Genomic DNA, 15,965 nt, shown 5'->3' with positions numbered 1-15,965 from the left:
AGAAGGATGGAAAAGTACAAGGGAAGGGCTGGAAGACAGGTGGACTGACTGGCTGCCTTGTCTGATGCTCCAATACTTATTTCAGAGTCTCAGGCCAGCAAAATGGCTCATAAAGATGTTTGCTGCCAGGCCTAATCATCTGAGTTTATCCCTGGAAGACACATGGTGGAGAGAACTCATTCTAGTAAGCTGCCATCTGGCCTTGTACCCTGGCATTTGTTTGTCTCTGTCCCATGCCTGCATGGACAGAAATCTAAGGACATTGGCCTGCATGATGGGATAGGTACGTGAACTTGCACTTGGGTGGGGCCTAAGGAAGATGGTACAAATCTGCATGGCCACAGACATCTGTGCTAGCACTTCAAGTCCCATGTAGCTAGATGGTTTTAATGGATGGCTCAGATTTGCCATGGCATAGAAGTACCTGTATAGACAATTTTCAGTAAATTATTGAGATAAGCCAACATCTATAAAATAGGCTTTGTTTTGCTGGACATGGTGGCACATGCTAATAATTCCAGTACTTGGGAGGTAGAGGCAAGAGGATCAGTTCAAGTTCAGCCTTGGTTGTATTTGAATTTGAGACCAGACCAGGCTATTTGAGACCTTTTCTCAAAACAAAAAGCTGAGTCTGTTTATTTGCTAGTGTCCCAAGCACTTTCAAGGCAGGCTAAGTGAGGTGAACAGTGGTCATTCTTGGCTTGTTTCTACTTGACTGCAATGAGGATGTAACCCCACTGCAAGTCAGGCATCTGTGTAAATACGTACTTGGACTTTGGTGACAAGGCTTGAGGTCCTTTACCCTGGCCTTGCTCCACCTGGGTGGAGCAGCCTAAGTACAAGCAACACACCAGCTGAAGAGAACAAAAGCAGCAGGCCCTCCTCCATATGCAAGCTGGAAGCCAGCACTTTGTACAAGAGTGAAAAATAAAGGATTTTATTGCAGGGCTAAAGGTAGTTGTTGACAGGGGCATGATGGTAAATGCTGGATGAAGCAGACAAGGCACACTGACAGACCCAGGAGGCTCAAAGCTCTGCAGAAATCAAGGTTTCTGTGGGATGTGGGTAGGAAAAGAAAGGATTCTGTACTAGTGCAACTGCTGCAAAATAGGTTAATCCTTTGAAAAGTGAAAGTGACAGTAGCAAAATCATGAAGTTACACCTGTTCCAAAGCCAGGATATAACCGAGGACACAGACATGTCAGTTGAGAGGAGCTGGCTCTATACAAACCATGGAAAAATGGTCAGCTGCCACTTGGCGCTGTCTTCAGAGGCTGACAGCCTGGTGAGGATTTCATTTTTTCCTTTGATTCTCTGGGGCCCTTGCAGGTCTCTGGAGACCCAGAGTTTGGCACTGGACCTGAGGCTTTCCTCCACTCTGAAGATGGAGCTCAACAGGCTAAGGTCCCTACTGGTGTCCTGATGGCCTCAGGAGGCCGTGGAGGAGCAGCGCTGCAGTAGCAGGGTGTGACAGCTGTCACACACACGCACTGGCTTAGGGTAGGAGGGCAGGGCCAGCTCGTTGCTAGAACAGGTGTTGCAGAAAATGTGGCCACAGTTTCGGCAGTGGTGCTAGAAGACAGAAAAAAGCCAGTCAAGACAACTGGGGGATGCAACCCGTACACCTAGCTTGCTTTGAAATCCTGGCTTCTGTAATGACCATGTCTTAGACCCAACATGCTTTTAGATAGCCTCTCCTGATTGGTGGCAGATGGTTGTTTATAAATGGGCCAAGAATCTAGGACTTATTGGGGTTGAGTTTTTTGGGTAGGGAGATAGAGCCTCACTATGTGCTCCCTTGGCTGGTATGAAACTTGCTTCTCTCTGCTTCCTGAATGCTGGGATTAAAGATAACGCCACACCTGGCTGTGTTGGGTTCTTTGGGCATGTGATGGATGCCAAGCTTAGCCTGGAGAGCCTCTGTCCTGGCTCTACAGACAATTAGGCTAGATTGCCCAAAAATGTTCATGTGGGTATGGCCAGACTGTGCTGCCTCAGACTTCAGCAGGTCTTGACAAATGGAAAGGTCATTTCCAATTCTGGGAACCAGAAAGGAGACTTGGGTGGGAGTGGCCCTTGCGTACCTTTCTCCGGGAAATGGAGAACTCCTTCTCACACTGCTTACAGTGTGTTGCTTCATCATCCTTCAACCACGTGTGGCCCTGAGGAAGAAAAAACACCTGAGAGCTTCACCTCATGTCAGCCCCTGCTTGGCTGCATCCACTGACTTGTGACTGTCCCTCCGCGGAAGGCCTTGCAGCTTTCCCAGATGTAGGAGGACTAATGGAGCCCCTTCTCTCATGCTGGCTGTAGATGGCATTCACATATCTGTTCAAAGTGCCTGCTCTCAGCATCCTGGCCTTGATCAAGGCTGATTCACTCAAGATACTCCCCTGCCCTTTTAAGAGGTTCGCTATAGCTGAGGTCACCACAGTCAAACTGGTGCCTGCAACCCCAGGCCCGGCCTGAGATGTGATCCCATGACTAGCTACACTGGCAGAAGGAAAGGTTCAAACAAGTGACATGTACTTCTGCAGAGAGACAATGTGTAGGGGAGGAATGCCTTTATCTTCAGGAAAGCTCTCTCTTCTGCACACCCAGCCACACTTCCTCAATGGCTCTGGCAAACAGCTTAGCTACATTATATAAGAGAAACTGGAGGCTCTAGAAGAGGATGCTTTGCAAGTTTTTACCAGGAAAAACTGATCTGAGATGTATTATCCCTTAGGAATTCTGTACATGATCAGAGGGGTCAAGGGCCCCTTGACACAATCTTTACTGTGCCAGAGAAGCAGGCTGCTGGGGCTACCTACGGCACCCTTATTCTAGAAAGCCCCTCTGGAGCTGTCTGCTGCCACCGTCATACAAATACTGCATGGCTAGACAGAGACCTGCAGATCACAATTATAGTCAAGGCCCTTCATTTAAAGAGCAGGAGCAGCCAGGGATCCGTTCACCTGCTGGACTGGAGGTGGCTGCTCAGCTTGGTCTCTCACCATGAAGGAGCCCCTGTCTGCCCTGCTCTCCTGTGGTAACTGGGTGAGGAAGGCTGTTCTACCTGGCACCTGTGTGTGTGTGCTAACTTCTCAAGCACACAGCAAGTCAGAGCCAGCCAGTGGGCATAGTGCCTACCATGGGCTTGGGTTAGAGAAATTGCCACTAGAAAAGTTAGCCTCCAGCTCACACCTGTCCCCCTGCAGCAATGCCATCTCGGATGTGCCTGTGGCACTATGTTGTCACCCCTGTAGGGAACAGTGAGCAGTCTTTCTTTTCCTTCAGTCTCACTAAGGAACAATGGCTGGCCTTGAGCTCGCTATGTAGACTAGGCTAGCCTTGAATTCAGAGATTCCAGGGCCTTTGCCTCTGGAGTGCTGGGTTGACAGATGTGCCTACCACCATCAGCTGTAAGTGATTTTTGCTAATAAAAGTAACTTTAATACCTTCAGTGCCTTATTTACTTCCTTTATGTCTTCCATCTTCAGTTTGGACCTATAAAAAAAAAGAATTATTTTAGTAAGAAAGGGATAAAACGGGGGTTCTCTGTGTAACAGTCCTGGCTGTCCCGGCACTGTGTAGACCAGGTTGGCCTGGAAGCACCGAGATCCACCTGCCTCTGCCTCCCGAGTACTGGGATTACAGGCGTGCACCTGGTAAAAGTGCTTCCCATTTTTGTGTGACCTGAGGTTGTATTACACCCTCCTGGCTCATGTGACAGCTAAACCTGGGACTATGTGGCCTAAGAGCAGACTTGCAAGTCCAAAAGGGTCAAAAACAACTGTAATGGTGAATGAGCCAGGTCATGGTGACTCCAGAGGCAGAGGCAGGCAGATCTCTGTGATTCCAGGCCAGCTTGGTCTACAGAGCAAGTTCCAGGATAGCCAGGACCACACAGAGAAACCCTGTCTCAACAAACAACAAACAGAATGGTGAATGAGTCTGGAAGTCTAGAGTTCTGGCTTCTCTAGGTAGCTGTCCCTGCATTTAATGTACTTGTGGTAAGGACAGGAAGTCCTGACCTAATTGCCACTCTCAGTAGAGACCTCAATTTCCCAGGCTTCTTGGAGGGTGTCCAGCCCACTGCACAGTCCAGACAGGGCAGGCCGAGAGGCTCTACTAACTCGCCATCTTTTTTTTTTTTTTGAGACAGAGTTTTTCTGTAGCTTTGGTGCCTGTCCTGGAAACTAGCTCTTGTAGACCAGGCTGACCTCAAACTCACAGAGATCCGCCTGCCTCTGCCTCCTGAGTGCTGGGATTAAAGGTGTGTGCCATCGCACCTGGAGCCTTAAGAACTGACTAGTCTAACTGCTTTAGATCGCTAGGCGTCAAGTGGTAGGTTCCTGAGAGACAGGCTGAATTAAGCTAGTGCTTACAAAACAGCACCAGAACTTTCAAGAACCACCATGGCCTTCATTAATCACCAGCAGGTGACCCGTTCCCTGTCCAATAGAAAACGGTTAGTTGACTTATTGGACCAGAAGCTGTCCCAGCATGGGCTTGAAGGAATGGGAGATGAGGGGGTTTGGGCAGTCCTGTCTGGGTTGCATGTACACCTAACTCTGCCACAGCCACACAGCTTGGCTCTGAGGGACATGGTGACTGACCATCTCCAGATAGGATTCCAAAACTAGATCAGATGGTACATCCGAGACGTCCCCAGAGTCAGAAAACCACTGCCATCTTTCAGGACCACTGGGTCTGACTTTGCTTTGTGTCCATCCAGCTTGGGGACAGGAAGAAGGGAGTTTCAGGTATAAACCCAAGTAGAACCCTTCAGCCAGTTCAAGGCTAGAGCCTGAGAGACACAGGATGATTGTCTCAAAACAGTCTCTGGTATCATGCTTGTACAACAAAGTATCCTAACCTTGGGGTTGCAGAGATACTCAGTAGTTTAGAGCACTCCCTGTTTTTCTAGGAGACTCGAGTTCAGTTGCCAGCATCCATGTCAGTGGCTCACAATTGCCTGTAACTCCAGCTCCAGGGAACCCAATGCTTTCAGCCTCTGAGGGCATCAGTACTTATGTGAACATACACCCCCCCAACACTTAAAATAATAAAAAATAAATTCTTTAAAAAACAAAATAGGAGACCTTTCATCTTTTCAGACAAAACAAAAGGTTCAGTATGCCCACTATCAATTTTCTTGAATTTCTCTAGCTTTCTCTCACTTGGTTCCCATCTCTAAAACCACATGGATCCTGACTGTTAAAGGTCACAATTCTTCGATGCTCTGGCCACAGGTGGAGCAAGAGGAACTTTTCTCTGGTAGCCCTGCCTGATGCCAGATCACTGTATCTGGTCACAGGAGAAAAGAATTCTCAAAGGATTAGGAGTCACACAGCTGCCTCCTAAGGCCTGACTTCCTGGGAGGTCACCTAGGGACAGCTGGGAGGTTTCCTAGCTGTCTCTTCTAGCACCAGGCCTGGAAGGCGCACAGATGCAGCCTTGCATGTGGGTGGCTCTTACTGGCTGAGGTGCAGTCCCATTTCCTGGAGGGCTTGTTCCTGCTCCTCGCAGACCTTCTGTAACTCTGCCTTCTCATCCTGGAGCTCCCGCAGTTCCTGAAATAGACGAGCCACATGTCACACACAACTACATCTTCCTTTTGAAATGTTTAGTAACCAGTGTGGTCAGGAGATCAGAATGCCTGGCAGAAGAAAAGAATAGTTTTGTTGGCTGAATTGCACCCAAGAGAGGGTTCTTTTATAGATAACTTTATATCAGCTATGGGCAGATGATACAGTGAGTTTGAGACCATCCTGGGCTTCCGGAGACCTTCTCAAACAACAACTACAAGTGACTCTAAGCTGGATACAATGATGCAGGGCAGGGATGAGATACCTTCAGGCCAATTAAAAACAGTTACATGGGCTGGGCATGAAGGCAAACACTTTTAATCCCAGCACTCAGGAGGCAGAGGCAGGCAGATCTTTGAGTTTGAGGCCAATCTGATCTATAGACCTAGTTCCAAGATAGCCAGGGCTACACTTGTTGCTAAAAACCAAAAACCAGAAAAGGGGTGGGGGAGTTACCCTGCACTTGTTCCTGGTGGCACATACCTCATACCTTTAATCCTAGTACTTGGGACACAGAGGTAGATGAATCTCTGTTAGATCCAGGACATTCTGGTCTACATAGTGAGATCCTGTCTATGTAGTGCCTATCTTAAAAACCAAAAATCGGGGCTGGAGAGAAGGCTCAGAGGTTAAGAGCACTGGCTGCTCTTCCAGAGGTCCTGAGTTCAATTCCCAGCATTTCACATGGTTGCTCACAACTATCTATAATGAGATCTGATGCCCTCTTCTGACCTGCAGGCAGACACACAGGTAGAATACTATACACAATAATAAATAAATAAATCTTTAAAAAATTATTTTAAAAAAAGTGGGGTGCTGGTAGCGCATGTTCTTAATTCCAGTACTTGGGGGGCAGAAGCAGGTGGATCTCTGTGAGTAGGAGGCCAGTCTGGTCTACACAGTGAATTCCAGGGTAGCCAGGACTGTTACAGAGAGAAACTCTGTCTTGAAAAATCAAAGGAAACCAAAACCAAAACCAATTACCCATGGACAAGTAAAGTTTTGCCTATCTACCAAAGGCTGGGTTTTAAAAACACAGTTATCTGGGCTGGAGACAGTAGTCTGTGTATGTGATCTTAGTTCTTGCAAGGTGAAGACAGCATTAGGAGCTCTATGTGTTCCTACACTACATACCGAGTTCAAGATCAGCCTGGACGATAAGAGACCCTATCACAAAACAAAACACAAATCACTCCTTCCACAGCTCTCTGGAATGTATATAGGCCAACTTTTTGAAGACTTGCTTCAAAAGTGCCTTTAAATTTTTTTTTTAAGATTTATTTATGCGTTTGCATGTGAGTGCAGGAGTATGGGCACATACATGTGAGTGCAGGAGTATGGGCACATACATGTGAGGGTCAGAGGGCAGCCCTAAGGAGTCTGTTCTCTCCTTTTACCCTGCGGGTTTCAGGTGGAGAGGCTAGCTCCTTTATCTGCTAAGCCGTCCCATGGGCTCTAAAGTCTTTCAGCATTTCTCATTTCTCATTTCTCTCTCTCTCTCTCTCTCTCTCTCTCTCTCTCTCTCTCTCTCTCTCTCTCTGTCTCTCTCTGTCTCTCTCTCTCTCTTTCGGTTTTTCAGTGTAGCTCTAGCTGTTCTGGAACTTGATTTGTAGACCAGGATGGCCTTGAACTCCTGGCTCTCAAGTGCTGGGATTAAAGGTGTGTGCCACCACCCCCTGCCATAAAGTCTATTTTAAAATATCTTTGGAGAAAAAGAAAAAAAAAGTCTTTGGGCAGGGAAGACGGCTCAGTGGTTAAAACACTTTTCACCAGGTCTGAAAACTTGACTGATTCTAAGATCCACACAGTGGAAGAAGAAAACTGATAAGGCTGTCCTCTGACCTACACATGAGCACACACAATACATATATTCAGTAAAGTATTTCTAAAAGACTTTTTGGGTGGTTTTCAGACAGGGTTTCTCTGTGTAACAGCCCTAGCTGTCCTAGAACTTGGTGTGGGATGTCCCTCTGTATATGTGTTGCTTTTATTGGTTACTGAATAAAGCTTTTCTGGTTGACGGTCTAGTGGAGTAAAGCCAGGAGGGAAATCAGAACAGAGAGAGAGAGGGAGAGAGAGAGAGAGAGAGAGAGAGAGAGAGTAGGCGGAGTCAAAGAGATGCCATGTAACTGCCAAAGGAGTAATACACTGGCACCGGTAAGCCACAGCCTCATGGAGATACACAGATTAATAAAAATGGGTTAATTTAAGATATAAGAGCCAGTTAGAAACATGCTAGAGCCACTGGCCAAACAGTATTTTTCTGTGTGATTATCCAGGTCCGTGCGGCTGGGAAACAAACAGTCTCCATTTACGGGGAACTAGCTCTTGTAGACCAGGTTGGCCTCAAACTCAGAGAGATCCACCTGCTTTTGACTCCAGAGTGCTAGGATTAAAGGCGTGTGCCACCACTGCCTGATGATCTAAAAGACGTTTAATAAAATTCCAAATGCTTTGTATTGGCTAGTCCTGAATTCTTTTCTTCACCAAACCCTGGATTTGTCTAAGTCAAGGTCTCTAAAAGATGAAAGGGCTGGGCATGGTGGCACACACCTTGAATCCCAGAACCCAGGAGGCAGAGGCAGGTAGGTTTCTGTGAGTTCAAGGTCACTCTGCTCTACACATAAAGTTTCTGGCCAGCCAGAACAATACAGTAAGACCCTGTCTCCAAACAAAAAGATGATAGCAACTTCCCAGGTTGCGGAGAGTGACAGCAGGGAGCTGTGCCTCCGCCTGCTTTGTTGAGGGCATCACCAAGCCTGCTGTGCAGTATGTTGTTGTGGAATATTTGTTTACACTGGGAAGATATGCCCTTGCCCAGGTACCTTCTGACTGGCTTAATAAAGAGATGAATGGCCAATAGCTAGTCAGGAAGAGGTTAGGCGGGACTTCCAGGGACAGAGAGAACTCTAGGAAGAAGAAAGGTTGAATCTCTAGCTAGACATAAGGAGGAAACAGGAGATATAAGATGGAAGAGAGGTAAAGTCATATGGCAGAACGCAGATTAATATAAATGGGTTAATTTAAGTTATAAGAGCTAGTTGACACAAGTCTAAGCTAAAGGTCAAGCTTTCACAATTAACAAGAAGTTTCTGTGTTGTTATTTGTGAGGTGGAAATCAACAGAAAAGCTTGCTACAGTGTGTAGAATTTAAATGTGGATTAAGTATTTTGAGGTGAGCATGTTCAAGGACAGAGCCATTTTCTAGGTTCTTTCATGCCCAGTCCTTTCCCTACCCCCCACCACCTGAGACTGGCCTGGCTCCTAAGCCCCTTCTTTTCCTTGGAGCTCCCGCCAAGAGCAATCCAGAGCCTCTGGGCCCACACTGTACAGTGGCACCCATCATCACCCTGACAGCTGCCTTGTTACAAGGGTGTGCTGAGGGCAGTGCACATCTGGCTTTGTTGCCCAGGCGGGGTCAGGAGGTCTGGGAACCTGATGCTCAGTCCAGCAGACTGCTGCCAGCTGACCTTCCTGATAGGTCTGTTTCTACAAGGATGCCACTAGGTCAACACCCCACTTCTCTTGCTCACAGGATCCAGGGCATTCCTGAGAGTGACACTGGGGACTCCAGAGAACTGAAGTGACGCCAGAAGGAAATGGGGCATGGGAATGATTATAGGGTCTGGCTCTGCCCGCCTCCTGGGATGACTTGAGCTTTGGGAAGAATGGCCAGCCAACCTCTCAGGAGAAGGTCCTGTGTACCAGCTTTTGCTGAAAAGGTTGACTGGTTCCTCAGACAGGAGCCCAACACCAGGTCTCCACACAGTAGCTGGTTTTAAGACCACTTGTAAAGCCCGTCCCCCGGCCCCGTTCGTGAGAGGTGGCCTGGCTCTCCCGGGCTTCTTCTTCTCTATCTGCTCTTCCCAGCTCCTCTCTGCCTTTGGCTCTCACTGTCAGGCCCATCTGCTGACTCCACTCGCCATCTCCTCTTAGGACAGAGGCCCTGTGGGGGTGGGCACAGTGCTCCAGACCCCGCCTCCCACACAGAGGCACTGGAGAGACTGGCCTTCGTAGGGAGTTCTGGAGAAGGTGCAGGGCTGTGCCCACACGCCGCTGTCTTACCTTCTTCAGTCCTTCCACTTGCTGCAGCTCTGTCTGGAGCAGGCAGGTCGTGTCTCTCTCCCGCTGTAATTCTCTCTGGAGAGCTTGCCTTTGTTCTTTTTCTGATTTCAGTTCTTTCTCTAGACCTGAGCTGTTGTTTCCCCAAAAGTGAACTAGAGTTAGTTTCAGTGGGAGACTTCCATGGAAGACCCACAATCTGTCATACAAGATAGGGGAACCACCAAGACATTAAAACCCTTACATGGAGTGAAATCAGGCTTCTTCCTATAACCTACAGTCTACCACACAAGATAGGGGAACCACCTAAATGGCCACATAGACATTAAAATCCTTACATGGAGTGAAACCAGGCCTCCTCCTGTAGGGTCACCTGGGCCCCCAAAAGACCAGGAGCTGCCAGGTACATTCTTGGCTGTTACATCAATGAGAGGAAAACGCTGAGGATTATACAAAGGACCTGAGTGGCAAGAAAGTTCAATATCCGCCTGGCTTTTCACAGCCCACATTCAGTAGACAGGAAGACACCAAAGAGGTGGGAGATGGGGAGAGAGTGACAGGGGTGAGCTTGGCTGGATCCTGACTCATCTTTCACCAGCTAAGAAGGAGGCTGGAGACACAGGTGGCCCCTAGAGCTTGCCCACTGTTCTTGTTTGTGAAGCAAGTTGGGTGTTTTAGTTAGCAAGCGCGCGCGCATGCGCGCGCACACACACACACACACACACACACACACATACTCCCTCACTCATGCTAACCCAGCCTTGCAGGGGTGAACTTAGGAGGGAGACTGGCTATGTCCTACTCTTCTTGAAGACAAGAAGAAAGGTGGGAAAGTCACTTCCTTGTCCTCTCAAGTTGACCTCTGTAGGTGCCTGGCTCCTTACCATTGGTCATGCAGCTGGGACAGCTGGAGCTGCAGGGCACTGACCCTCCCGTTGAGTTCCTGCTGCACCTTGTGGCTCCGGTCTTCTGCCCCCTGTCTGGCCCTTTCCGCCTGCTGTAACCTGAAGGCAATGCCAAGCAGACATGTTCAGTCTTTGTAGGGAAAGGCCACCTCTCAGACTCAAAACTCTTGGCTGGAGCTGCTTGCCTTCTTTCTTTCATCCCTCCTCTTTGGTTTATCTATCTATCTATCTATTTATCTATTTAGAGACAGGGTCTTGTTTTGCAGCTTAGGCAGTCCTTGAACTTGCTACCTAGTTCAGACTTGTTTCAAACCTATGATCTTCCTACCATAGCCATAGTGTGTACAACACACAGGTGTGCACCACCATGCATAGCTTATCACTCGAACGGGAATTTACAGGAATGGTGCTCCATCTTTCTTTTCTTTCTTTTTTTGTGCTGGGATTAAAGGCATGTGCCACCATTGTCCAGCTAATGGCTCCACTTATTCATTTGCTTATTTGCCATTCACATATCCTTCTTGCTGAATAGCACGCTCAAGTCTTGACCCATCTTTTCTTTTTGAGACCAAGTCTTGCTAGTTTGAAACTAGCTATAGCCCAGGCTAGCCTTCAGTCTGTGATCCTCCTGCCTCAGTCTTTTCTCACCACAACTAGTTTTCTTTTGTCTGTTTTTCTCCCCTTTTGGTGTGTGTGTGTGTCACACGTTATCACAGTGCACACATGGAGGTCAGAGGACAAACTGGGGTGCCAGTCTGTCCTTCCCCATCTTGTCTGAGACAGGCTGTTATTTGCCACTGTGTACACAGGGTTTGCTGGTCCATGAGCTTCCATGGACTTTGCTTTTTTGTTTTTCATCTTGCCATAGGCACTCCATTTTTATAGGCATCTGCTACTGCACATGGCCATGTGGGCTCTATGGATTTGAATTCAGGTCCTCAAGCTCCCATGGCAAGCACTGTTAACTGCAGAGCCATCCCTGACACCTTGTCTGTTTTTAGTTGAATTGTTTGGTTTTTTTATTTTGAGAGTTTTTTATAGAGTCTAACACAAGTTCATTGTCAGATATATGCAAATTTCCTCTAAAACTCTTTTAATTCTTGCCAGGTGGTGGTGCACACCTTTAATCCCAGGTAGAGGCAGGCAGATCTCTGTGAATTCAAGGCTAGCCTGGTCTACAAGAGCTAATTCCAAGACAGGTTCCAAAGCTACAGAGAAATCCTGTCTCAAAATGATCAATCCAAAGCAAAAACCAAAAACTAAAACAAAACAAAACCCCAAAACCAAGCCAACAATAACAAAACCAAACCAAACAAAAAACTAAACAACAATAACAAAAACCTTTTAACTCTTTTAGTCATGTTTCATATGATGAAAATTTAAAGTATTTAAATAATATTGCTATTATTACTTGTTTTTCCTTTTGGTTTTTGAGATAAGGTTTCTGTAGCCCTGGCTGTCCTGGAACTCACTCTGTAGACCAGGCTGGCTTTGAACTCAGAGATCTGCCTGCCTCTGCCTGCCAAGTGCTAGAATTAAAGGCCATTGACACCTTGCCCAGTAAATTTAGAATTTTGATACAGTCTAATTATCACGTGTGAAGTATTCTTTTACACTGTGTAAATATGTGTCACTGTGTCGCTGGGTTAATAAAGAATCTGACTGGCCAGTGTCTGGACAGGTAGAGGTTAGCGGGGACTTGCAGACAAAAAATGAGTTTGAAGAAAAAGGGGAGGAATCTCAGAGTCAGGAGGAGACATGGAGAGGAGATGAACTTGCTGTACTGAGAACAGGTAGCAGAGGGTAGATAGGAAATATGGGTTTAAAAATATAAGAGTTAGCTAGTAACAAGCCTGAGCTATTGACCAAGCATTTATAATTAAAAATAAATCTCTGTTATTATTTGGGAGTGGCTGCTGGGACACAGAGAAACTCTGCCTACAAACAAGTTTTTCTCTTATACATTGTGGTATTTTGAATAGAAATGGTCCCCACAGACTCCTGGTCATTAGGGAGTGGTGCTACTTGACAGAAATTAGGAGAAGTGGCCTTGTTGGAGGAAGCACGTCACTGGGGTGGACTTTGGGCTTTCAAATGCTCAAGCCAAGCCCAGTGTCTTGTCTCTCTCTCCCTGCAGCCCACTGATCCAGATGTAGAACTCTTGGCTTCTTCTCCAGCACCATGTCTGCCTGTGTGACACCATGCTTCCTGCCATGATGATAATGAACTAAACCTCTGAACCTGTAAGCCAGTTTCAATTAAATGTTTTTTTTTTTAAAAGAGTTGCTGTGGTCATGGTGTCTCTTCATAGCAATAGAAACTCCAATTAAGACATAATTATACTTTTATGCTATCTCAAAAAGAAATCTCTTTGCCTAACCCACAGCCACAGAGTTCCCTATGTCCTTCTAAACAGTTTTAGTTCTACATTGAAATTTACGATGCCCTTTGAGCCAGCTGTTCTATAGGACTGGAGGTGTGGGCTGAGAGTCACTGCTTTGCAGATGGAGGACCAACTGTTCCAAGACTATTTACTGAAAAGACCGCCTTCGCCGTGCAGTGGTGCAGCACACCTTTCATCCCAGCACTCCAGAGGCAGAAGCAGGTGAAGCTCAAAGTTTGAGGCCAGCCTGGTCTACAGAACAGCCAGGGCTACATAGAGAAATTCTGTCTCGCCCCCCACAGACACCTAAAAAAAACAAAACAAAACAAAACAAAAAAAAAACCAAACAACCCAAACACCTTTGCTCTATGGGATGGCATCACATCTCCCCAAAAGCAGCCATTTATGTATATCTTTTTTGGGATACTGTCATTTTTTTTAAAAAAAAATTATTGTGTGTGTGTGTGTATTGGAGGCTGCAGAGACCAGAAGATCTCACAGAGCTGGAGTTAGAGGTCACTCTGAGTCACTCAGTGTGGGTGCTGAGAAGTGGAGTCCTCTCTAAGAGCAGTAAATGCTCTTAATTGCTGAGCTATCTCTCCAGCCCCTGGAACTCTGTTCTGATCACTACTGAGGTGGTATTTGAATGTGACAGTGGAAATCCACTCTGTCTAGTTCCAAAGCCTGAGAGGACATTCTGATGCAGTAGCCTAAAGTCTGACTGACTGAATAGCGCTTAGGCCAGGCTGGTTGGTGTGCCCAGGCTTTTTCTTAGACAGAGGGTGGGCCAAGGAAGGACAGTCACCCCAATTTGTATGTACTTGTCAGTGGGACTCTGTGGTTGTTTCTAGGCCCAAGTAGCCCAGAATCTTCTAGAGATGCCCTGTCTACTAGGGAAGGGATCACCCAGAACCTTCTAGAGATGTCCTGTCTACCAGGGAAGGGATTGCCCAGAACCTTCTAGAAATGCCCTATCTAACCAGGGAAGGGATTACCCAGAACTTTCTAGAGTTGCCCTGTCTACCAGGGAAGGGATTACCTTTCTTCAATTTGTTTCATGCTTGCCATTGCTTGATTGGTTTTTCCTTCAAAAGAAGCGATGGCTTCATTCTTCTGCTGTAAACTGTTCTCTGCATTCTATGAAACCAAGGAGATGGTCTGTAAGATGCCCCGCCCTCCTCCAGGTCTCTCACTGTTAAGAGACTTTGCAACACTCGCAAGAGTATTTCATTAATTGCTGTTCTTCCCGAGAGCCCTGAACAAACCAGGTCAAGGCTCCAGCTCTGCTAAAGGAAGAAGAGCAAAGAGGCAGGTGCTGGGGTCTGCCTGCTGCAGTCAGTGTGGACTCTGTTCCCAAGCAGCCTCATGGTCTGGCCACACTTGCCACTTCACATGACCCCTTGGAGGGTTCTCAAGGGAGACACTGTCAGCTTCAGTTTCCTACAGAAAGGGAGGCTCAGCATAGAAGAGACTGACTGAGGAAAAAGAGCCATTCAGAGGCAGGACTGTTCACAGCCATAGCTGTGAAACTCACTCTGTCCCAGTTTTAATCAGAACAGTTACCTGGTCCCAGTAAGCAGGAGGGAGCACTCTGTAGTCACAAGAGACGTACTGTAAGATAAAAGGCTACAGAGAGGCTGCTGCAGAAGGAAGTCAGGAGGACTCCCCACAGACTGCATTTTCTGGCCGAAGCTTACACTCAGGATCGAACTGATCAAACAGAACAGCATGCTAAGTGTTGTTCAGCTTAAAGAGAAAAGAACTGGAAACTAAGAAACACTCAGACCTGAAAGAACACAGCACCATGATACTGCAGCAAAATGAAGCCATATCCCACTTACACACAAAGAAAGGTCACCAAAACATGACGTGTTGTAACTCTAAGAGAGATCTGCCTCCTGAGACGCTAAATGGGGAAGCGTGCTTCCCTGGAGATGAAATGCTTTTGCTGGGATTTGAGGGACACAAAATAGTTTTTGTTTTTCTTTTTGGCTGATGCTGAAGATTATACAAACATTTTATTTCTGAGCTATCTGCACTCTGAGATTCTGCGTGTGTGTGTGTGTGTGTGTGTGGTGTGTGTGTGCGCACGCGTGGTGTTAGAAAAGTATTCTATCCCTGAGCTGTCTGTATCCTCAGGTCCTCTCCTCTCGCAATGCCCCCACTCCACTCCGTAAGTGTGTCTCTGTGTAACAGCTTTGGTTGTCCTGGAAGTCACTTTGTAGACCAAGCTGACCTTGAACTCACTGAGATTCACCTGCCTCTGCCTCCTAAATGCTGGGATTAAAGGCGTGAGCCACCACCACCCAGCAATGAGACAGGGTCTTACTATGTAGCCTAGGCTGGCCTTGGCCAGTCTGTGATCCCCTGTCCCATTCTTATGAATGTAGGGATTAAGTGATAGTCACAAGTATGTGCCAGTTTTCTTGTGGTGTGTATTTCCTTTGTTTGTCTTTTTTTGGGGGGGCAATGCTGAGAATGGAACCCAGGGCCTCTTGCATGCTAGGCAAATGTTCTGTCACTCAGCTCTCTTGTGCTAATTTTTAATTTTAAAAATTTTATGAAAGCAGGTGTGGTGGCACACATTTTTAATCCCAGCACTTGGGAGGTAGAGAGGCAGGCAGATCTCTGTGAGTTTTAAGTCAGCCTGGTCAGATTCCAGGACAGTCAAAGCTACACAGAGAGACCCTATCTCGGAAAACAGCCAAAGACTAAACACTGGGCTATAAAGGTCCTGTAGACCAGTTGATGCAGGCTGGAGGATGGATCCGTGGCAGAGCACGGATGTATGCAGCCCCATTTAGTGAAAATCAGACCCAAGTCTTCCCCTGGGATTTCAGATGATCTGTCATTGATAGAACAGAGAGACACGGACACACATCCAGACTCGGTCGTGCGAAGTGGTGAACAAGAAGCAGAAGTACATTCACTTAACCTGGGTCCCTGATAAACACACGGGAGGGAAAGAAAAGACCAGAGCCTGTGACAGAGGTGACAGTGCTGCCAAAGAGCCAGGAATCTGCCATGAAATATACTTATGAC

The 15,965-nt window shown here is 47.0% G+C and overlaps 1 protein-coding gene across 2 annotated transcripts in view; it reads right to left on the bottom strand.

Moving 5' to 3' along the window:
- Positions 1 to 921: 921 nt before the first annotated feature.
- The window catches only part of Rufy1 (RUN and FYVE domain containing 1), a 48,527-nt gene continuing 33,483 nt past the window's right edge, over positions 922 to 15,965 (bottom strand). For both annotated transcript variants that reach the window (XM_085694897.2, XM_085694895.2), the window contains exons 12-18: positions 13,963 to 14,060; positions 10,520 to 10,639; positions 9,639 to 9,768; positions 5,464 to 5,558; positions 3,441 to 3,489; positions 2,085 to 2,162; positions 922 to 1,572 (exon numbers count right to left, since the gene is read on the bottom strand). In XM_085694897.2, the coding sequence (XP_085551023.2) occupies positions 1,429 to 1,572; positions 2,085 to 2,162; positions 3,441 to 3,489; positions 5,464 to 5,558; positions 9,639 to 9,768; positions 10,520 to 10,639; positions 13,963 to 14,060 (714 nt within the window). In that variant the 3' untranslated portion in view covers positions 922 to 1,428. The remainder of the gene's footprint in view (positions 1,573 to 2,084; positions 2,163 to 3,440; positions 3,490 to 5,463; positions 5,559 to 9,638; positions 9,769 to 10,519; positions 10,640 to 13,962; positions 14,061 to 15,965) is intronic.

This window comes from Myodes glareolus, chromosome 9 (assembly GCF_982192425.1).
Source record: "Myodes glareolus chromosome 9, mMyoGla1.1, whole genome shotgun sequence".
Classification (NCBI taxonomy): domain Eukaryota; kingdom Metazoa; phylum Chordata; class Mammalia; order Rodentia; family Cricetidae; genus Myodes; species Myodes glareolus.
This window is presented reverse-complemented; position numbering and strand designations above follow the sequence as displayed.